This window comes from Heteronotia binoei, chromosome 6 (assembly GCF_032191835.1).
Source record: "Heteronotia binoei isolate CCM8104 ecotype False Entrance Well chromosome 6, APGP_CSIRO_Hbin_v1, whole genome shotgun sequence".
Taxonomy (NCBI): Eukaryota; Metazoa; Chordata; class Lepidosauria; order Squamata; family Gekkonidae; genus Heteronotia; species Heteronotia binoei.
The window spans coordinates 92,744,657-92,768,973 of record NC_083228.1 but is presented as its reverse complement, the minus strand read 5'-3'; the positions used below and the strand labels follow the sequence as shown (position 1 = coordinate 92,768,973).

General features: G+C 40.8%; 1 protein-coding gene across 1 annotated transcript in view; it reads left to right on the top strand.

The window, feature by feature from the left end:
* The first annotated feature begins 3,387 nt into the window (after positions 1 to 3,387).
* The window catches only part of RBP1 (retinol binding protein 1), an 83,172-nt gene continuing 62,242 nt past the window's right edge, over positions 3,388 to 24,317 (top strand). Inside the window, exons 1-2 of the mRNA XM_060240880.1 lie at positions 3,388 to 3,578; positions 4,657 to 4,835. Of these exons, the coding sequence (XP_060096863.1) occupies positions 3,506 to 3,578; positions 4,657 to 4,835 (252 nt within the window). The 5' untranslated portion in view covers positions 3,388 to 3,505. The remainder of the gene's footprint in view (positions 3,579 to 4,656; positions 4,836 to 24,317) is intronic.

Below are 24,317 nucleotides of genomic sequence, written 5' to 3'. Positions count from 1 at the left end.
CGAAATTTGACAACCGATACCTGCAAACTGTCCAGTCAAATTCAAGCTTCATATTTTGGACTAATCATGTTCCTGGGAAAGTGGGTTCTCATGTCCAGCTATGGGACTCTTCCCCATAAAAAGACCATCCCAGGTCAATGAAAAGTGTTGTTACCTGAACGACCCTGCAACTATGTTGAAGGCTCCTTTTTTCTCTCCACACACTGCTCCATGGACTTCAGCTGTGTTTGCCCTGGACCTTTCCAAATCTCACGTCTAGGTTTTCAGGTCATATATCCCTTCCCTAAAACTTTCCAGTTTCCTCCCTCTTACTTTTTTATAAGTTCACCCTCCTGCTGGTACATATGTGTGTGTGGTTACTTAGAGAATTAGTTTACAGGTGCTTAGTGTAGATTCTTTCATTTTTATTTCTTTTATTTGTATACAATAAAATTATTTATTTGTGTTTACAATCACTCTTTCACCCTTTTTCTTAATAATTTTGTTGTGGGATACCCCTTCCAAGTTCTACATATTCCTTTCTGGAATACTTTTAAATTTCCCATTCTTTGGGTCCAGTTTGGGTAACAGAGAAAAGTCAGGATGAAAATAAGAGATAACCATAAAATGGATAATAGTTGAAGGGAAATGTATGGCCTTACAGTGGATGCACTGGTATAACATTATTTGATAATATATAAAAAATTGAGATTGAACTCTCATTTAAGTACCAAGATGGGAGGAATCAGAAGATACAATTCCAATCAAATTTTAAATATTCTGTCCTCCAAAAATTGATAAATAAAATGCTGCCTCAGAATTCATAATATTTAATTCAGAATATTTTTTCACTGTATTGGGATTTCCAATAGATTCTACCCCCAATAGATCATTTAGTGAAGCTGAACATTTCCAGAATTTCAGTATGCAAATCATGATGAGACTGTATTGTACTTCCAGCATTTTTTTTGAAAAGACAACAGCTTAGATTCTTCTAACCTTATTTTTTTTGCTGTTACAGGAGGCATTTGCACCCTTTTAGTGAGATGGACATTTTCCTCCATCCTGCTGCAGACTTCCATTTCACCCTCTGTGCTGTTGTGGGTTGCCCTTCACTCTCTCCCCACAAGTGGAATTGCTCAAGTCGTGACACATTGCGGTGGTAGGAGGTTGCTGGATATTTTCTTCCTTGAACACTGCTACACATCCATATTTTAGGATTTTTTCACTATGAATTCTCTAATACATATGAAAATCTTGATTAAGAAAACAACTTTAGTTCTTTAATCTTGATTAAGAAAAGTTCTTAATCTTGATTAAGAAAACAACGTTAATATGACGCAGAGAGTGAATATAAATGGGCAGTCTTTGCAGTGGTGGACGGTAAGCAGTGGAGTGCCGCAGGGCTCAGTACTGGGTCCCATGCTCTTTAACTTGTTCACAAATGATTTGGAGTTGAGAGTAAGCAGTGAAGTGGCCAAGTTTGCAGATGACATTAAATTGTTCAGGGTGGTGAGAACCAGAGAGGATTGTGAGGAACTCCAAAGGGATCTGTTGAGGCTGGGTGAGTGGGTGTCAACGTGGCAGATGAGGTTCATTGTGGCCAAGTGCAAAGTAATGTACATTGGGGCCAAGAATCCCAGCTACAAATACAAGTTGATGGGGTGTGAATTGGCAGAGATTGACCAAGAGAGAGATCTTGGGTTTGTGGTAGATAACTCACTGAAAATGTCAAGACAGTGTGCGACTGCAATAAAAAAGGCCAACGCCATGCTGGGAATTATTAGGAAGGGAATTGAAAACAAATCAGCCAGTATCATAATGCCCCTGTATAAATCAATGGTGCGGTCTCATTTGGAATACTGTGTGCAATTCTGGTCACCGCACCTCAGAAAGGATATTATAGCACTGGAAAAAGTGTATAAAAGGGCAACTAGAATGATTAAAGGTTTGGAACACTTTCCCTATGAAGAAAGGTTAAAACGCTTGGGGCTCTTTAGCTTGGAGAAACGTCGACTGCAGGGTGACATGATAGAGATTTACAAGATTATGCATGGGATGGAGAAGGTAGAGAAAGAAGTACTTTTCTCCCTTTCTCACAATATAAGAACTCGTGGGCATTCAATGAAATTGCTGAGCAGTCAGGTTAGAAAGGATAAAAGGAGGTACTTCTTCACCCAAAGGGTGAATAGCATGTGGAATTCACTGCCACAGGAGGTGGTGGCGGCTACAAGCATAGCCAGCTTCAAGGGGGGGTTAGATAAAAATATGGAGCAGAGGTCCATCAGTGGCTATTAGCCACAGTGTGTGTGTGTGTGTGTGTGTGTGTATATATATATATATATATATATATATACACACACACACACACACACACACATACACACTGTGGCTTATATATATATATATAAATTTTAGCCACTGTGTGACACAGAGTGTTGGACTGGATGGGCCATTGGCCTGATCCAACATGGCTTCTCTTATGTTCTTAACATGCTGCCTTGACCCCTGGAGGAGGAGGAGGCAACCTGTATTCAGAAGCACAACAGTTAATGCCTTGGACAATCCCTCTCTACTAATTTAACTTTGAATACATGCCATATTGAAAACTATTGGTTTTGCAGCATGTTTATTTTGAAATTTTCCTACTATATTCTTTAAATGATGGGAAGATTTTTACAGTCTCGAGTGATTCTTTTCAAATAACAGTGCATTGTTGTTGAATAATGCAGCACAGCACTTGCTTGCTTGCTCTGAAGTTAATGGGCTTCTGAAGTATAGCTTATTTCTCAGTCTGCAAGGGCTTCACTTTCTCTTAGTTGAAAGTGTGTTCTGATTAGTAACAATGAAGAGTTTGGAAGATAACTGGAATTGTGTGTTATGCCAATAATGCAAGATTGGATGAGTAATGGGTGGCTCTTTCTCAGCCATCTATTCTCCAGTTGTTAGCATCACTTGCCAACACCCATCATTCTAGGCTCACTGCATAAGTGTTGCCTACGAGACAAATGTAGCTGCTCAGAAGAGAACATGCAATGTCCTTTCAGTGATAGAACTTGCAGAATCTTCAAAGTATGGGATACTATTGGAAGACTAAAAGCTCTCAGATACCCCAGAAGACCAGTGTTTGCCACAATCACCATCCCACATCACATAGAATGTCTACTGATAACACTGCTCGGAATTCATACATACATCAGAAGACACCATCTTATTTCTAAGTAATAAGGAATGGGGAAGTAATACAGTTAAAAGAGATATGTAGCTAATCAGTGGCTTTATAGTGATTGAATGGAAGGTGAAAGACATCCATTTAAATCAAGCCATCCTGCTGTCATTAGCAAACTAAAAGGTTCAGCTTTGTGGGAGGATTTAAAACTAACACTTCAACAATAATCGGCTTAGAGGGACTAGCATAACTGCATGGTTGGAAGAACAGATAAAGGAAACTAGAGTTCAGGCTCTCGTAAGCAAAAGGCACTGAGCTCTATGCTGCAGAATTAACACACTAGACTTGGAGACAAACATGCCTGCAGATTTCAATGGTTACTGGAAAATGCTCAGTAATGACAATTTTGAGGAATACTTGAAAGCTTTGGGTAAGTTTTCTTTATTTTTTGCATTTACTGGGTATTTTAGTTTTATGAATGAATCTGATTATTCAAACAAACTGCAGTTTATGTGGCCATGTCTGGAAGAAGAGCTAGCAACAAATTATGCTATGTGTATGGTCTAGCTTTTTAAAAGAAAGTGATTGGTCAATCAAGTGAATGTATATTAAATGGAAAGAAATTACAACCATCTGGATGTATTATACATAAATTATATCCGTGCCACTAGTATTTATAAATTATCAAGCACTTAAAATTATTACTATAGCACCATTTTTATATATGGTAATTTACAGAGTTAGAAAAATCCCCAAAGTTTACAATCTAAATTTCATAGAAGGAAGGACCAAAACAGGGGTGGCCAAACTCGCTTCATGTAAGAGCCACATAGAATAAACATCAGATATTTGAGAGCAAAAGATATGGACATCTGATGAAGAAAGGAAGGAAATAGATGGTGGAGGAGATGTAGAAAGAAAGCAACTTTAAATCCATTCTCCAAGCCAATGGCTGGTTTGGCTTGAATAAGTGATTTAAAGAGAGAAATGCCTTCTCCAAGCTGGTCGACTTGGAGGGCCAGAGGTGGGGGCTTTGATAGCCACACAATATGTGTGAAAGAGCCACATGTGGCTCCCAAACCACACTTTGGCCACTTGACCAAAATAAAGATCACAAGGAATGATTTATTAATTGGAGTGAAAAATTTCAGTCCTATACATGAAATGGGAAACAATGTGGTCTTGCAGTTAAAGTGTTATGTTATGAAAAGCCAGGTCCAAATCTTCATTCCATCATGGAAGTTTGCTGGGCAACCCTGAGCCAGTCACACTCTTTACATAGCCTACCTCACAGTGTTGTTGTGAAATTAAAATGGAGGAGAGAAGAATGATGTATGCTGTTGGAGAGAAAAGTGGGTGTATTACATTTTATACATTGGTAAGGATGATTACCCCTTGGTGTTTAATATCAGGGTGTTTGTTTTTTAAAGTTGCAGCTCCAGTTTTCAAAGCTACTGCAGATCTTGTGTGTATAGCTTTACAAAATCATTTTTTCTTTTCTTTTAAAGATGTAAATGTTGCTGTGAGGAAAATAGCTAGCCTCCTCAGACCTGACAAAGAGATCATTCAGGATGGAGATCACATGATCATCAAAACACTAAGCACTTTTAGAAATTACATCATGGATTTTGATGTAGGAAAAGAATTTGAAGAGGATTTAACCGGGGTGGATGATCGCAAATGCATGGTAAGAATTAGAACAGCTACTGTTCTAGGACAAAAAAAAGATTAACATGGAAATCTTATGTTGCAGAGGTCACTCACAGCTGTTTTGACATAGCTTTTCTCAGAATCCTACTTTTGCATTTCAGGGTTTACTAGTGAGGGCAACAAATCCATTACAAAGTTAACTTGCTATGAAAGTGCTACTGCATATTAAGTTGTTTTCTTTCAGGAAGCTTGGCTTATATCTTCAAATAAGTTAATATCTTTCTTTTTTTCTTTCTTTCATTGAAAATGACTTCTCAGCTTATTTGTTCACATAGATCATTGTTACATAAAGCAGTTCTTCACTCCTCAAGTAGACTTACTCATTTCAATAGGCCAGCTTGTAGAGAGTTTGGTACCACTCAACACAGATTCAAGTGGCAGAAGTGGGCCTATCTTGAGCAGGATTTGCTGCCTCTCTTGTCCACCTTTTCTTACTGATTCTGAATAGGCCAGTAGAGACTGCACACATGTTAAACAGCTATTTATAACAAGAACACACAAGCATCATCCTTAAAGGAAACTGACTGAGCCAAGAATTCTCCCTTGTGAGCTTTTAGCTTTTGACAATGAAACAATATGATATGGCTCATAAGGAATAATACCAATTAGCAGCACAGCCTTGCTAATAGCAAGCTGCTTAGCTGAGTCACAGTCTAAATTTTGTCCTTTCCATTAGTCTAAGGGCAAGACACTAAAGACTCCCCAAGTGAAGAGCTTTTTGAAGATTATTTTGGTAGGGAAGAAAAAAACCAAGCAGAAATTAAACAATTGCCTCTCATTCTTAGGAATGGTCGACCACTTTGGAGTAATCAGTGCCCTCCTGTAGCCTCAAGCAGTAAAAATCTACTTTTGATCCTATGACAACATGAAAATGGAAACATTTAAAAAGTCAGAGTATCTGGTAACAATCAGTAAATTAGTTAAACTACAAGCGAGGAACCCACAATGAAACCTAGGGACATTTCCCTTTATTTCCTCTTTCCCTTTCATTATTTCCTCTTTCTCTTTCCTGAAGGCCCCCAAAATATCTCTTTTTTCTGCTTCCTTGTTCCCACCCCAGCCAACTTAGCTTTATCTGTCCCTCACATTCAGCTTTCTCTCCTTCCCTCCCTTGGCACACTCTGTCTGGGAAAACTATAGGGTTGCCAAATCCAGTTCAAGAAATATCTGGGGACTTTGGGGCTGGAGCCAAGAGACTTTGGGGGTGGAGCCAGGAGACATTGGGGTGGAGCCAGGAACAAGGTTGTGACAAGCCTAATTGAGCTCCAAAGGGAGTTCTGGCCATCACATTTAAAGGGACTGTACACCTTTTAAATGCCTTCCCTCCATTGGAAATAATGAAGGATAGGGGTACCTTATTTTGGGGCTCATAGAATTGGACCCCCTTGGAGGGAAAGCATTGGATGCTATGCTGCAAATTTATTGCCTGTACCTCAAAAAACAGCCCCCCTCGGAGCCTCAGATACCCGCAGATCAATTCTCTATTATCCCCTATGGGAATCGGTTTCCATAGGGAATAATGGAGCACCCAGCAGACATCCCCCCCCCCACCACCACCACTTTCTGATGACTCTGAAACAGAAGGAGGGCCTCCAAACCTTGGGATCCCCTGCCCCACCTGGGGATTATACAAGAAAAATACACAGCTACAGTTACTGGCATAGTAACACGTATAAAGATCAATTTATAAATAGATACAATTAATAAGATGAATCTCATACATTTCAAACGTGCAGAACTGTGCTTTACATTAATAATTAACCCATCGAAAAGTCGCTAAAAGCGGAAACCGTAGTCCATTTTTGACTATTAAAAGTCCACTGTTCCTTTGAAGATTTCAAATGGGAAAAGAATCCCTTCACTTTGCACCAGTGGAAAAGAAGGTAAGAACCCCAACAATTCAGAATCCGATAACAGGAACCCAGGCTGGAACTGGCCGTTTCACTTTGGAGCTTCGTTGGACATTCAAATCAGGGTATTATTCAGTACTGTGCATTTTACAGTTCTTTTCTAAACCTGACGAGTCAAAAAGCTGGCTCCTCTCAGGACATCCTGGGAGAAGCCAGCACACAGCTTCCTCTTTTTGGTTATTTGTGCCCACCTGGAGATTGGCAACCCTAGAAAACTATGACCAACTTGTTTGGTGCTGGCTGCCAGGCCAGGTGTGCTTTTACTGTAAGGCACAAGGACTTGTGAGGAGCACCTCACTTCTCGCTGTATCCTCTTCCTCTCACCATTTACTCTTTGCCTTCTCCTGGCAATCTTTACCTTTTCCTGAATTTAGCTATTTTTCTCACCTACTAGCCAACCAAACTTTTACCTGCCCTTCATTTTCAGCTGTATTACTTATTCCAATCCAATCACACCTTTATTGGCATAATGAAAAGAGATATACAGAGATTTGTCAACCAAACAACGATCAGATATGTCTGTTCAAAACATAAAAGGCTAAACTAAGATTAAGATTACTGTCCTACATTCAAGAAAATAGGATTGATTGCCATTTTCTACTAAATGACAACATAATCAATATCACAAAAGCTGTTGCCAAATTCTTGGCTGAAATTAGCTGGTTTTATTGTGATCTTAGTATTACTTATTTATTTACATCATTCATTTTTTCCACAATGGGGACCCAAAGCAGTTTACATTATTCTCCTCTCCTCCCTTTTATCTTCATAACAACCCTGTGAGGTAGGTTAAGCTAAGAATGTCTAACTGGCCCAAGATGATCATGGTGGGCAGCTGTGTTGGTCTGAAGCAATAGAACAAAGTTAGAATCCTTTAAGATCAACAAAGTTTTATTCAAGATGTGAGCTTTTGTGTGCAAGCACACTTTGTCAGACAATGAAAATAAAAACAGTCCAATAAAGAGTGCTTGCACACAAAAGCTCACACCTTGAATAAAGCTGTTGGTCTTAAAGGTGCCACTGAACTCTAACTTTGGCTCAAGTAAGCTTTCATGGCAAATTGGTGTCCTGGTATCCAAGATCCTAATCTGAAACTCTAATCACCAAACCAACAGCTTCTGTAGGGTGTCTGCTGTTAAACAGTAGCAAGTAACCAGTCCTGGGTCAGTTGAGTGGTATCAAATTGCCCAGTAGTTGCTGCCAGGTCTGGCCCAGGAGTCCCCCTTCAAAGGCCAAACAGCCCTGGAAAGGAGCCTTCCCCTCATCCTACCTTTTACTGACAACAAACCAAGGCTTGAAGGCTGGCAATACTGTTCTGGCTCTTTAGCAATGGTCACAACAGCCACAGACTTCCTGTTTATATTATTAGGAGGTGTGACACTTTCAGATGTTTCTGCAAACCTGAGACTTTCCCCAGTTTTGGAAAAAGAACTGCCTTGTCTGTTCATGGCTCCAGACTTCAGATTTAAGTATCCACAGATTTGGCCATGTTGGGCATTAGCTACCTTGATACATAATACAAAATACTGAGGAAATAAGAGGCATGAATTTGGTTAGATCAGCGTTTCCCATTTGCAGAGCCACAACCTGGTTCTGGGCTATGGAAGCCTCAATACCAGCTTGCAAGAAAAGCCAAAGCTAGCCCTGCCCCGAGCAAAGCATGAGCTCTGCTCTGCTTCCTTCTTTTCCCATCTCTCTGTTGTGCAGATAAAAGCTAAGCTTGATGACGGACACAGGCTGCAAAGCCTGAGCTCCATTTTCCTTCTTTCCATCCCCCAACGTCTCTGTGTTGTGCAGAGAGGAGCTGGGCTGCCTCTCCTTCCTTCTCCCCCCTCCCAGTGTTTGAGAGAAAAGTCAGAGTCCACTCCACTTTAGACTCATGAAGTGTTCTTCAAGGTATGAGCTTTCATGTGCCTTGTATGTTCTTTTGGGGAGATTTCCCCGGAAGGCCAGGATGGCAAAGAAGGGGGGGGGATGTTTTTTTCAGCCAGGAGGGGCGGGGAATGGGCATTTCTGTAGCTTTTTTTTTTTTTAAGCCCTGCCCCGAGCAAAGCATGAGCTCTGCTCTGCTTCCTTCTTTTCCCATCTCTTTGTTGTGCAGATAAAAGCTAAACTTGATGACGGACACAGGCTGCAAAGCCTGAGCTCCATTTTCCTTCTTTCCACCCCCCAATGTCTCTGTATTTTCAGAGAGGAGCTGGGCTGCCTCTTCTTCCTTCTCCCCCCTCCCAGTGTTTGAGAGAAAAGTCAGAGTCCACTCCACTTTAGACCCATGAAGTGTTCTTCAAGGTATGAGCTTTCATGTGCCTTGTATGTTCTTTTGGGGAGATTTCCCCGGAAGGCCAGGATGGCAAAGAAGGGGGGGATGTTTTTTTCAGCCAGGAGGGGCGGGGAATGGGCATTTCTGTAGCTTATTTAAAAAAAAATCAAATGACCCCTGGGCAGAATTGTTGCTGGCTGGGGTCATCTGATGGTGAGTAAGGGTTTTTTTTCTTTGTCTCCTCTTCTTTCTTTCTTTCCCTGCAAGTGATGTTCTGTCTGTATTCTTGGTGCGGGGGAGGGGAGCAACAGTGGGAGGGCTTCTAGTGCCCAGGCCCCACTGGTGGACATTCTGGTGCTTTTTGGGCACTGTGTGAGATAATTTTGGACTTGATGGTCCACTGGCCTGATCCAACATGGTTTCTCTTATGTTCTTTCTTTCCATGTCTTTCTTTTCCTTTCCTTTCCTTTCCTTTCCTTTCCTTTCCTTTCCTTTCCTTTCCTTTCCTTTCCTTTCCTTTCCTTTCCTTTCCTTCCATTTCTTTCTTTCTTTCTTTCTTTCTTTCTTTCTTTCTTTCTTTCTCTCCATTTTTACTGGATGAAACTTTTCTGTTCATCATACTGTTGTTGCAGACATAGGAGCTCTGCCAATGAAAAGTTGGCATCCCCAGTTGTAGCCACATTTCTGTGTGAGTGAGTAAGAGTGAGAGGTGTGGGGCAGAAAGAGATTATTGGAGATTACTGCTGCATATTTCAACAGCACTGGAAGTGATGGTACTTTGAACTTGGCACCATTTTACTGGTCCTGCTTTTAACAGCTATCTGACACCAAAATTAAATTCCTCCTGTAGATATTAAAAAGGATGAAAGAAGTTCACTGGCTAAATACCTGCACAACAGGTTGCTTTTAAAGGCTTGGGAAACACAATCAGTAAAAAGCTGCAAGCCCCTCATAAATATCCTTTTTGGGATAACTGCAGAAAAGCTTGTATGAACTTCATGTAACTTGAAATTAATTCATTAATTGCAGTATAATTCTCTGCTACCTTTCACAGCAATTTCCCAGTGTTTCAGCCAAGAAAAAGTATGAAAAATAGCTGTCAAAAATTTTTGAATCCAAGCAAGCTTGGTTGTAGCTTGAGGCAGGGTTTGGTAGCAGCAGCTGAAGGACGTGTCAACATATTTTGAGGTAGAGCAGCTGCCAGGGCCTAGTGTGGGTGGTACGCAGTCTCCTGGCTCCGCCCCCGAATTTTAGTGGGTCACAAAGGAGAAGTAAAAAATAACCGGGCCACGGGGGGGTGGGGCAAAAGTTTGGAAAACCCTGATCTAGATAATTATCCATCTGGCTTTGGTCTGAATTTGGGATTGAAACAGCTTTGGTGAACAATTTATACCGGGAACTGAACTGGGATTGTACATCCCTGTTTGTTCTGTTGGGCTTTGAGTCTTTCAGTATCATCAACAACGCTATCATTCTGCAGTGTCTAGTATTCATTATATTATTTACTTTATTTCTTGTATGCCTTTCTAGTATAGATTAAAGATAGACTGCAAAATTATAAAGGCAATGCAAAAAATGGTATACTACGTATAAAGAGTAATGCAATAAAACTATATTTCTCTGTTACAGACCAGAGCTGAGAAAGGGTGACATGGGCTAGTTACAGATGGGCAGTTTAAGGCAACCCAGAGATGCCTTAAAAACCGACCAGAAAAGCATGTCCAAACACACAAATCTGTCACCTGCCCTGGTCATGTACTCATCCCATCCTCCTGAATCCTCAAAGCAGCTCAAAAAGCTACCACTTTTGAAGTGGTAGCAAATTGCTAAGTCACACACCAGTCACCTCTTTGGCATCTGGATGTGGAAGCACGCAAGTGAGGCAGATTGGTGGTGTGAACCCGCCAATCCGCTCTAGGTGCTCATGGTATTCTTTTTTTAAAAAACTGCCCAGACCGCATGAGTGCATATGCACATGGCCACTAAAAATGTATGGGGGACCAAACTGCGCCAAGGGAATGGTGTGCTTCAGCCGTCAGACCATGCCGAGGTGCTCTGTGGGCAAGGTAGGGGTGCCTTGCACTGGAATGTGTGGAGGGAAATTGGCTGGTCCTTTTTGAGGTGGTTGGTTTCCAAAAACTTCCCATCCACCCCAAACATCCAATCTGGTCTCAGCCATGGTGTTCCTGGAATACAGAATATATAAAATAATACTAGAGGACTTTTACTAGATGCTGCGGCCACTAAATTGTGGGATTCCATCTTGCTTTCATTAACATCTATATGAAATTATTGTGTTTCTATTATGTATATGAAATACAGTTTTATTTTTATTTTCCATCTAATTCTGAGAGAGATGTTGAAGCCCTACGTAAGTGCTTGGGTACAATGAGGAACAGGCAAACAAGCCAAAACTTAATTTGGCCAAGATGGAACCAAAGTTGGCTAGGAATCCATCTGATCTTGGAACAAGTTAGATAGGATTGTATTATTTCTGTCAGGCCAACAAAAATGCTGTTTACAATTTGAAAGGTTCACCAGAACAACTCCACCTTACAACTCTCTCTAAATGCCAAGCAGTCAGGAGAAATGCAACTGCTTTAGACCAATAAGAGTGCCTGAGATCAGGCAATGATCATCCATATCACCTTGCAGAAGAGGATGACCAAAGAAGGTGAAACTGGGTCAATCATGGGGGATGGATACAGGTTCATATTGTGAAAAATGGTTCTTCAAGTATGTGGGCCCCAGGCTACAGACATTATTTAAAGTGCTGGCTTTCATCTTCAGGGCCTTAAAATTCTAGGTCCCAGATATCAGAAGGAATGCCTTCTTCCACATGTGTCTCTGCATGTCATAAGATTATCCAAATAGCCCCTGCTACCTGAAGTATGGCCAGCAAGTATTACATTGAGGCTGTTCTCAACAGGGCTTCTCTTTCTATAGAAGTTTTTTTATTATATGATATCTATACCCTGCTTTTCAACTATGAAGTTCTCAAAGCTGTTTAAAAAATACAAGCCGACCACCTCCCTCCATGAAGCAAACATCTAAGGATGGTGAGGATTGCTCAAGTGAATGAAAAAATTCATATACTGATTGGTCTTAAGACAGAAGAATTATGGCTACACCTAGGGCTGAAAAAAAATCCTAGACACCTAGGATTTGATGCTGATGTCCAGGAAATTATTTAAACTTTATTCAAACCTTCCTTATTTGAGCATAATATATGGTAGTGTTCTTTGAGCCTAGTGACTCACCTGTAGTAGAATCTTAAACAGAATCCCACCCTTCTAAGAGATGTTGAAGCCCTACGTAAGTGCTTGGGTACAATGAGGAACAGGCAAACAAGCCAAAACTTAATTTGGCCAAGATGGAACCAAAGTTGGCTAGGAATCCATCTGATCTTGGAACAAGTTAGATAGGATTGTATTATTTCTGTCAGGCCAACAAAAATGCTGTTTACAATTTGAAAGGTTCACCAGAACAACTCCACCTTACAACTCTCTCTAAATGCCAAGCAGTCAGGAGAAATGCAACTGCTTTAGACCAATAAGAGTGCCTGAGATCAGGCAATGATCATCCATATCACCTTGCAGAAGAGGATGACCAAAGAAGGTGAAACTGGGTCAATCATGGGGGATGGATACAGGTTAACTTCAATTAACTTAGTGCCGTTTCCCAATGGTAGGATAACGGCCATCTTTGTTCTGTTGCTACTTCTAAAACTGGTTACCTACCACTTAATTTTCTTCCTCTCTGAACATTTAAAAAAATACTAAACTCCTTTTCATCTCAAGCTTTTGATTAGCAGATAGACTAGACTCACAAATAACAGCCAAATGCACAGCTTTATCACAAAGGTGGTTGCTGTGGAATTACTTTGAAAAATGTACTGAGTCACGTATCAGATGAAGAGACCAAGTTGGCCTGTCTCTTATTTGCATGTGCATCTGGTGTGTAATGTCTTTCAGTTTGATTCACCTGAATGGCATTGATTCAGTCTGTTGTTAGGTCTCCTTTTTTCTGATGAGAAAGCGTTAGTATGACTCTTTAATTTGCTCAAGTAATTGATTTATACATATATCCTGATATTGTAAAAGAGTTGCCTTCTCTACAAAGTGATTGCCTTGGGAATTTTTTTTGAAAAAATATATATATTATTTTAAAAAATGAGGAAAAAGATTTGAGAAAGTTAGACAAGGTCAGAGAACAACTTTGAAGTAACATGGAACAAAGATCATGATGATTTACAAAGCAGGGATTAGGCTGGTAACTAGCCTAACATGTTCTCTGATAATCTGATTATTGGAGGCTGCCAACTACTTACACTTTTTAAAAATAAAAAGCCAATTAATCCTCTTAGTATTAACTAATCAGTAGCCACAGAAAATGAATATCACCAATATATGTGATATTTTAAATATACTTAGAAAAGGTAACACAGAATCAAATCTGGCAGTTTGACATGGGTAAATACTTTCTGTTGCACCAGGAATAATATGTGATTTCTACAGATTCTTCCCTCCTTGAGCTTCAGCCTCCATGGTGTGTCCCACATTGTCCCAAGGGTTCTTCAATCCTTGTGAGCAGCAGCAAAAAGGGGGGGGGATCCATTTCATAACATAGTACTGATCATAATTTGTAGGATCTGATCCATGGTTTCCTGATTACATTCCACAGAGTATTTATTACTTAGACGAATGCCTTACATATGAAGTATGGAAGGCATGGAGATTGCTTATTTACTAGGGACTACTTTGGATTATTTCAAAAATTCTGATTTTGGAATACATTATTTTACTAGATTGATGCTTTTAAATGGCAATAAAATATGCTTTATAGCTATAGTGGTAGCAGGTAGAGTGAGGAATCCATTCTCTGCTTTGCCTGCTCAAATGGTGTTTTCAGTCTGTTAAGGGATGTGAGCGCTCACTGATGAATGTACTGCATTAGCACTATGGTACAGTGCAGCCACCTAAAACCTTGGCTCATACTCTTGGCATTTGATCAGCAGTCCTGTTACACAAACTGTACTACCAGTCAAAAGACATACTGTTTTCTAAACAAAGCTGGCTGAGCTGCTTACAGAATGTGAGAGGTTGGAACAGATCATAATACATGACTAGCACAATCACATAAACAGCTTCCAACTAAACAATTTTTCATCTTGTGTGCATCCACGTGTTTGTGATTCCCATGGAACTGAGGTCTTTATGATCTGGCATAAAACACCACTCTGAGCTCTGTGGAGCACAGGGCAGAATAAAGATAAAATAAATAGACATAACAATGTAAGATCTTATTTTTTAAAAAACTTAGCCCTAGTCTTGTACATTATGTTAAGTATACTCAGGGAGAGGAATTAAGACTTGCTAATCTGTTCTCTTTCAAGAAGTATAACTAAGACTTCCTGTTTTAGAGGAAGGTATTGAACATCCTGTGGGTGGCAGCATGCAAACAATAGCTGATGCACAGGGACATATGGGAGAAGATAGTCCTTACAGGGCTTTTTTTGTAGAAAAAGCCCAGCAGGGATTCATTTGCATATTAGGTCACACACCCTGGCGCCAAACCAGCCAGAACTGCATTCCTGTGAGTTCCTGTTCAAAAAACGCCCTGGTCCTTCAGATCTATAGGTTTTAGAGACATAACCAGAACCTTGAATTATTTCTGAGTCCAAACTAGCAACTAATGTAACTGGGTTAAGACAAATGAGATATATTCCTGTTGTCAATCTCCTGACAATAATTGGGTTGCTGCATTCTGAATTAGATGAATTTTCTAAGTTGCCTTCAAGTGCCTAACATTGATCCCATTACTATAATGCAACTGGATTCAGCTGGATCAGCATGGCTAGTTTGACTGAGTATAAGAAAGGAGAGATCTGATGTGAGCACTGCCTTCCCCTTTCTTTCAGCTTCCCCCCTCTCTGCCAACGTGTCCTCTGCATTGGAACTCCTTAGGCTTCTGAACTGGGGAAGGTAGGGCACTGGCTGAGCACTGCAGGTTCCACCTTTCCTTCTCTAGAATAGCACTCTGCCTTGTGATGCTTCCTTCTCTCTGGCCTGTGCATGGAGCCTGACTTTTCTCTCCCTCTCTGGTCTTACTCTGGCCTCCTCAGTCCTTGAGCAGCCAATCACTCACCCCTCTACATTTATTTAATAACCCCTACATCTGGGCCTGGCCCAGCTTTGCCTTTTTCCTTGGTCCAGGTGTCCCACTTCAATCATCTGCTGACTGGTTCCTGTACCTTCTCTTGTCTGTCTTAGGCCAATAGGCTATTCCCTGGCACCCTTCTTTCATCTAATGGCCACAGACCAGGTAAGTATCCCAGTTTTGGGGCCTTAGTTGTGGGGGGGGGGGGGTCTAGGCACAGTCTTGGGTCCAGATAGCTGACAAACATAGCTGAAAGAAGGCACTGCTGACCACTATGTCAAGCTGTTTTATTTTTTACCTTCTCAGTCTTCAAAATGTCTTTTTTTATTTCAAAAACATTCAAGGTAGCTGTCAAAAAAATTACTAAAAACAATAACCATCTAATTCAAACCAGAAGTGATAAAGTCAACATGAATTGTACATTTTAGAAAAGCAGTTGCCCTTGAAGATTGAAAGCATGGGTGAATGGGAAAAACTTGATTTGGTATCTGAAAGAAGTTTATGTAGGCACCAAGGATGAAATCCTAACAATACTTTCCTGAGAGTAAGTCCCATTGAATAAAATGAGTCTTACTTCTGGGTAGACCTGCTTAGGCTTGTGCCACAATAGGATCTGAGTAGGGAGGGAATTTCACAAGTTAGGTGGTACCATGAAAAGGCTCTCTCCAAAGTGACCATATAGAACAGAAGAAACCCCACCATCCTGTATTAATTGATGACAAGAACTGCACCTCTTTCCTGATTGGAACAAGCTGTAGTTCACTATCCCCTTCACAATCCATTATCCCCTTCACAATCCAAAATCTTCTTCACAATCCATTATTAATTACAAGAACCTGTTCTGAACACCCAGTGTTTCATGTGATTGTGGTCTGAAAGAAAAATAGATCTATTTGCCAATCTATATGTTAGTGATCTATCACTACCAATCCCCAAGTGATATTACTCATGCAGGTTTTGAATAGCAAAGGGACAACACTGATCAAATGTGAAAACAACCAGGGGTTGTTTTGAAGAAAAATAGGTGGTGGAGCTCATCCAGGGATTGTTATGCAGCTGCACATACTATTCAATGGACAAGGAGGTGGAACTCTCAGAAGTAGGAGGTGGAACTCTCAGAAAGGTTCAGGAGCTGTGCTCCTGTGAGCTCCCACTGAATCTGAGGCCTGAAAACAACAGTTCTCTATTATCTCTTTTGAGAATATGCCTCATAAGAGCAACATTATTAGACTGAACCTTGATTAGACTACAGCCTCCTTATAGGTGATCCAATTTGCCATTGTTAACTGAGCTGGCAGAGATGTTCAAGTGTTTCATAGTTATTTCCCAACCTGCAAAACTGGGAGTCTCCATGCTACTTATCAGTTTCAGGGTATCTCAGTACATATGTAGTCTGGGGCAGCTGGGCAAGATTTCAGCCTCAGTCTATGACATTATTAGTTCAAGCAACTGGCCTCGGATATGGCCTTGGTTTTACAAACAGCTATTCCCTAGAACTGGCAAGTTTTCTGTTATTAATGCCTCCTGTTGTGGGTGAACTAAAAAGACACAGACCCAAAGTTATCTGTCTCATATACTGCTCTTTGGGTGGCTGAATTTGAGTTTATACAAAATGAGAACAGAATTGATTATTCAAACATTTTGTAACCAAAGCTATTACTTTCATCTTGGCCTTCTTGTGAATGGCTTTTAAATATGTATATGTAATATAGTCCTATTTGTATCCTGACGCTAATGCATAAACAGGGTTAATCACTGACCATTACAAATAAATTATATAACAATGTGCTAAACATTGATCCCTACCTGCTCACAAAAGCTAAGCATGGTATTCAATCACTTTATTCTTCTCCAGGATGCACAGTAGGCATTTCACATTTTAAAAGTTCCTTCATGGTTTTATAAGGCAAAGCAATTTATGCAAAGGATAAAGAATAAAGGAAAATCACATTAAATAGAATGCTTGATTTGAAACTCTTCCATAAACTGTCTAGCCTTCTGTACTATTTTATATTATGCATTTGTCACATAATTAAATCTTTGATTCCCCGTTCAATGAGTTTTTTTTTTACCTTTCCATAACCATGGTCATTGATCCCTTATCAATGAATGCAGACTTGGTTTTTTTCCATTGCTTTTTATACTAGTTTCAAAAACAAGTAATCTTCAAAGTAAATTCTGACCCTATCTGGCAACAATGTGCCCTCATATCCCAAGCCTGGGAAATTCAATAAGTAGATACATTAGTAGCTGACAGTACCACTCTGCACAAAGAATTTTATACCTTCCATATCCTGACCCTTGGCATTATATGGCTATCTGGTAAAAAAAAAATACTAGAAGTCTTTGGGGATCACAACAGGTGAATAGCTTGTCATGCTGAGCAGTTTCCATGCTTTTTCAAGTGATGTCCTTAATTGTGCCTTACACTTACTTATTAGAATGGGAAAAAACCTGACCCCAATCTACAGTATTCCTCTTTGTTGTCATGAATTCTGTTCCATGGCATCGTTTTCTGCACTGTGTCCGAACTGAAAGTACAAAGCAAACATTAAAATGATCTTTAATGTCTCAAAAGCATATTTTCAGGTACCTGAAGAAGTGAACAGTGATTCATGAAAGTTCTTACCCTGCCACAAATGTTGTTACTCTTTAAGGAGCTACTGGACTCTTGCTCTTTTTCTAAACTTCCCCCTGTTTTCCTTTGTTATACTTATACTTTGCATGGAAAATATAGTCTACATTTTTGAATTACCTGTGTATCATCTGAGAACATCCTGTTGACTAAACCATCTGGGTTTCAGGAACACATGATCAGAATATGCAGAAGCGTTCTCAGTAGCAGCCCCACAGCTATGAAATTCATTTTCATCTGAAGAGTCATCAAAATAACATTTTTGAGAAGTTTTAAAGCATATTTCTATTTGTGCTGTCTGTTAGTTGCTATGAGGTCATTTTGTTTCTCACACTAGGCCATGAATGAAGTTCATGGCAGCAGAGACTTCTCCCAACAGTCTCCTATTCATAAGAATATAAGAGAAGCCATGTTGGATCAGGCCAACAGCCCATCCAGTCCAACACTCTGTATCACACAGTGGCCAATAATTTATATATATATATATACACACACACACACATATATATATATACACACACTGTGGCTAATAGCCACTGATGGACCTCTGCTCCATATTTTTATCTAACCCCCTCTTGAAGCTGGCTATGCTTGTAGCCACCGCCACCTCCTGTGGCAGTGAATTCCACATGTTAATCACCCTTTGGGTGAAGAAGTACCTCCTTTTATCCGTTCTAACCCGACTGCTCAGCAATTTCATTTAATGCCCACGAGTTCTTGTATTGTGAGAAAGGGAGAAAAGGACTTCTTTCTCTACCTTCTCCATCCCATGCATAATCTTGTAAACCTCTATCATGTCACCCCGCAGTCAACGTTTCTCCAAGCTAAAGAGCCCCAAGCGTTTTAACCTTTCTTCATAGGGAAAGTGTTCCAGGCCTGTAATCATTCTAGTTGCCTTTTTCTGCACTTTTTCCAATGCTATAATATCCTTTTTGAGTTGCGGTGACCAGAATTGCACACAGTATTCCAAATGAGACCGCACCATCGATTTATACAGGGGCATTATGATACTGGCTGATTTGTTTTCAATTCCCCTCCTAATAATACCCAGCATGGTGTTGGCCTTTTTTGTTGCAATCGCACACTGTCTTGACATTTTCAGTGAGTCATCTACCATGATCTCTCTCTTGGTCAGTACTGTCAAATTCCCTTGATCCCAAGCCACAGTAGAAAGTGTCCTCCAGAACTAAATACCATGTTTTTACTATAATAAGAATCAGGGAAAGCAGTTTTGGTTGCTTCCTCTTCTTCCAGCATCACCTCACCCACCTGGAATATCCACTTTCCCAAATATGTCCTGGTTGTGGCAACCTGGATAAAACACATTGTGTTTTAGTATTTTATTTTAATGTTACCCACCCTAATCTTCTGGGATGGAGCAGACTATACATTCAATTATTATTATTATTATTATTATTATTATTATTATTATTATTATTTAAAAAGACATGTTGAAAAATGCATTCTCTGCCATCAGGCTGTACTGTCAAATGGATTTTTGCTATAGGCATCAATGAAGAAGGGACCTGAAGAACTGTCTGTTTGGGTACATATCACTGCCATTTCTGTGGAATTGTTGGAAACTTTCTTTGCATGTTTACCTTAAGCATTATGCTGTAGTTTTCAGAACCTTTGGATTCGCCTGAGGCACATGCTAAGGTTCAGGGAAGTAGAAAAGACATGAGCCATACTGTTAGGAAATAGAAAACATGAAGGAACTGATTTTCCTAACAATTTGTTCAGCCATAGTGCAGTTCAGGTCATCATCCAATTCTTTTGCTGAATTCAGGCACACATACAAGGGCAGTCACACTTGAGCAATATCGGATGCAATCTTTCAGTTACCTTCACATTTCCACTGTATAGGATGCTGAATTAAATTGCAGTTTCCATGTATTTTTTAAAGCAAGCCTAAATACTACTGAAAAATAACGTGTATTTACAAATGCTATGCATGGGTTCCAATGAGACAACATGTGGGGGTTTTCCACATGGCATTATTGCATCAGTTCTGGCATCTTACTGCTTCAGTTTATCCTCTCTGTTCTGCATGTTCACTGGAACCATTAGGTTTTGCTTGGCATTCTTCCTGATTCTTTTTGGACCACTTTTACCATTGTACTTGAATCACATTTCTTTGCACATATGTAAAATGTTTCCTGTGCTTTAGTTGGCTCCTCATACTTCCTGACCACTTTCTGCTGACTGAACCTCAACTGTGGACAATCTCACCCCATGCTGTCCTGCATTGGTATTTGGGAATTTTTATCCCTTCTGTCAGCAAATGTTCAAGCTTTTTAAAAAAGAAAACAAACTGCTCACCTGATAGCGCTATATCTCTGCATCACATAAGACAGCACGAGAACCATTGTTGCTCTTTCTGGCCACTCAGTATTCATTCTTTGCCTTTGTGCTTTGCTCTCATATGTCCCAGCTACCCCCCCCCCTGAACATTTTTTCCCCTCGCAAAGGTAAATCTTTGGGTTTTGTTTTGTTTTTTACATAAACACCTTGCTATCCAATACCGTCCTTCCTTTCGTGTTGTTTGTTTTTCATGGGGATTTGATTTTTAATGAGTTTGGAAGGTATTTATTGTCTGGTGAGGGTTGTTGCAGAGTAGCCCTTCTGGCCCACTTCATTGTTCTGAACTGCTAGAGCATTTGTATGACAGAACATTAAGCAGTTAATTAGACCAATTGACTCCTCTCCGTTTGCCTGTTTTTAGTCAACAGGAGAATGTTTTAAAACCAGTTTACAGCTCCAAACATCCAAAAATTGCAGTAAAACATTGAGTGGAAGGCATTTTTCCACAGGGACAGTATGGTGATTTTCATGCATGTGCATGCATGTCCCCTGTTCTATCACATCTGCAAAAAATGCATTGGTTGGCCCAGTGATGTCACCAATTATGACAGTCCCATCACTTAAAAATTCTGTTTTTTTAAGGTACATCTGTAAAAAAAAAAATAAACCACCAAAGCAACTGGAAAAATGCAGAGGGAGGGGAGATATGTGGAACCTTCATGGCTTAATGATATTCCAATGCTAACAGACTGACTTCTAAGAAAAGCAAGAATAAGTTGTGCAGGCAGAAAACCCCTTAATTTACAAAAGAGAAACCTGATTCTAGACTTTGTCAATTAAGGCATGAAAACAACTGTGATGTTCAAGACTGGCTGTCCAAACCCTGCTGTGACATCTCATGTGGCATGTACTTTCCAGAAAAGAGATGCCTTCAAGATCATCCAGTTCTTACACTGTAGGTTATTTACCCTATGTTTTTAGACTATATAGAAAGAGCATGTTCAGTTTGTGAGTGGTCTTCTTGTACTATCTTACACTAAATGCAAGTTCTGTGGTCAATCAAAAGTTGTACTAATAAATCTTGTGGGTGTGAAACTGCTCCTGCTTTATTGCAATGGAACAACCAATTCTGAGAGCTGAAATGGGGATATATTATGGAGTAAATTCTGCTTTAATTGTGAATTGCAAGGATATGGTTTGAGGGTTCATTTGTAGGATATTAAATTAAGATATCCCAGACCCCCACAGATTTCAAATATTGTAAAGAATGTTTTAAATGCATCCACTTAAGAGATTTCACAATACATATTTAGGGAACATAGTGGAAATGGGAAAATACAAGAATCTTAACACTAAGCATTGAGATGACTTCAAGAGCAATGTCAAACTGGCCTATTCAGAATCTTAGTCAGATCTATTAAATGGGGCTTTCTCCTAAGAAAGTGCTTGTAGTATTACACTGATGGGCACATAATTTACTGAGTGTTTGAGATCAAGGGTTTTTAATGTGTGTCCCAGCTGGTAAGACTTGTTTCTCTATAATTTCACCAGGATCAACTACTGTTATGTCAATAAAAATGACAGGAACAACAGATGTCTAGAGACTAACTATTTTCTGGAACAGAAAAAAATCCTATGAACAGGTGGCATGGCAACTGACATTTGGACACAGCTACAGGGATAGAGCATGACTAGCCAGAACGGGTCTAGTTGCAAAGCTTAATATTGGGAAAGAGTAAAATTAACCTAGTCAGCACAGCAAATAAATCAGATGCCACCCATCTAAGATGACAGTTGTTTGTTATCACATTAGAAACTGATACGGGAGTGAATGCTCTCTGTAGCTATGGTGAGCCTCACATCTAGAAATGGTATAAACGTGGTGGCCCTAACCTGAATAGCCCAGGCAAGATGGATCTCATCAGATCTCAGAAGCTAAGCAGGAATGACCCTGACAAGTACTTGGATGGGAGACTCCTTGGAATACCAAGAGTAGGAAGCTGAGGAAGATTGTATCAATACACTTCTCTGAATGTCCTCTGTGCCCCAGTAGGGGTAACCAGAAGTCACCATGACTTAGAAACATAGAGTTGGAAAGGGCTGCCAGGGTCATCTAGTTCAACCACCTGCACAATGCAGGAAATTCACAAATAACTCCCCCCCCTCACTACCAGTGACCAGAGCCAGCATGTCCATTAGGGATCCTGGGGGGAGGGCACCAGTAAGGCCCTCCTGCCCACCCTTGCTTCCAAGGTCCATCCCCTTCTAAAGAAACCAACATTAGACCCAGTCGTATTGGCAAACTATCGACTGGTGTCAAAGTTGCCTTTTCTGGGCAAGATTATTGAAAAGGCGATAGGTGCAGTTACAGAGCTTTCTGGATGACACTTCCATGCTTAACCCTTTTCAATCCAGCTTCCAGCCGGGTCATGGGATGGAGACAGTCTTGGTCACCCTCACAGATGACCTCCAGAGTCATCTGGATAGAGGCAGTTTGGCGAAACTGATTTTAGTGCACCTGTCAGCCACATTTGACACAATCATCAGTTACTGACCAGCTGCCTCACCAACACTGGGATTCATGGGTTGGCCTTACAATGGCTCTCCTCCTTTCTCCAGGGTCGAAGACAGATGGTGGTGATAGGGGAGGAACTCTCCCGACAGCACTCACATGTGGTGTGCTACAGGGGACAGTTCTCTCTCCAATGTTATTTAACATCTACATGCGCCCCCCTCGTCCAGATTAACCAGAGGTTTGGGCTGCTTGCCATCAATATGCAGATGTCACCCAGCTCTATCTGAGGATGGCTGGCCTCCCTGGAAGATCTTTCCACAGCCTTACAAGCCATGGCAGGGTGGCTCAGGCTGAGTTGACTGAAATTGAATCCGATGATGACAGAGGTCCTGTATCTAAGTTTGGAACCGGAGGTTTCTCTATCAACCTTGGATGGAGCATAACTCATGCTGGCGCCTAAGGTTAAAAGCTTGGGAGCACTCCTGGATCCCTCCTTAACAATGGAGGCTCAGGTAGCCACTGCTAAATCAGCCTTCTGTCATCTTCAGCTAATAAGCAGTTGATCCATGCTATGATCACCTTGAGACTGGATTATTGTAATGCCCTCTACGTGGGGCTGCCCTTGTCCCAAATCTGGAGGCTTCAGCTAGTACAGAATGCTGCAGCCAGGCTGTTAATGGTGCTTCCTTCATGGGAACACATTCAATCTGTGTTCAAAGCGCTGCACTGGCTACCTATTGCTTACCGGATTCACTTCAAGGTTCTGGTTATTACCTTTAAAGCCCTATATGGCCAGGGACCTGCATACCTTAGGGACCACCTTTCCCCGCATGTACCCCAGAGAGAACCTCAAACATTCTACTGGGACCTGGGACCTTTTTCTTAATAGGACATCTAGCATAACTAATAAAACTTAACATCAACTGAATTGATAGCTACCCACCATTACTAATGCATCAATATATTCTGCTGTTAGATCATAATAGCACCTGACATTGTTTTATGATATTGTTTTATATGCTTTTATTTATGATGTACATTCTAAGCTATGGTTTATTGATACTGGCTTTTATGACCTTTTAAAGTGAGTCGCCCTGAGCCTGCTTCGGTTGGGAGGGTGGGATATAAGTCGAATGAATGAATAGAGGCGAGGAAAATAGCAAGCTCGGCGGCAACTGCCACAGGGCTTCCAGCCTCAGTGCACTTGCTCACCATCGCTCTATCCCTCACGTCTGTGCTTCCAAGCACAAATGCGAGGGATGGAGATTTGGCACATGCACATGCACTGAGCCTGGAAGGCCCGTGCAGTTACCGTCGAGCTTGTCCTCACCAAGGAGGTGGGGGCAGCAGGGGTGCCTGGCCTGGGGTGCCAGACTTGTGTGGGGTCCCTAGCACCAGTGCTGCCAGTGACCCCTGCTCAATAACCTGAAGATGGCAAAGAAAAAAACTCTCTAGGATCCCTGGCAAAACTGGCCCAGAGAAAAAATGCTGCTTAGCCCAGCCAGATCAGCCAAATCAACCCTGGCGATCAATGGGGTGACAGATGTCACAGTCAGATCGCCCTCAAAATGGTGAGCCCTTGTAGAACTGGTTAATAGAATAGCACCCATGCTATACTTATACCAGCTGGAAAATTATGAGTGCAGGGACACCCTCTCTTCTGCAGTCTTGAAGGA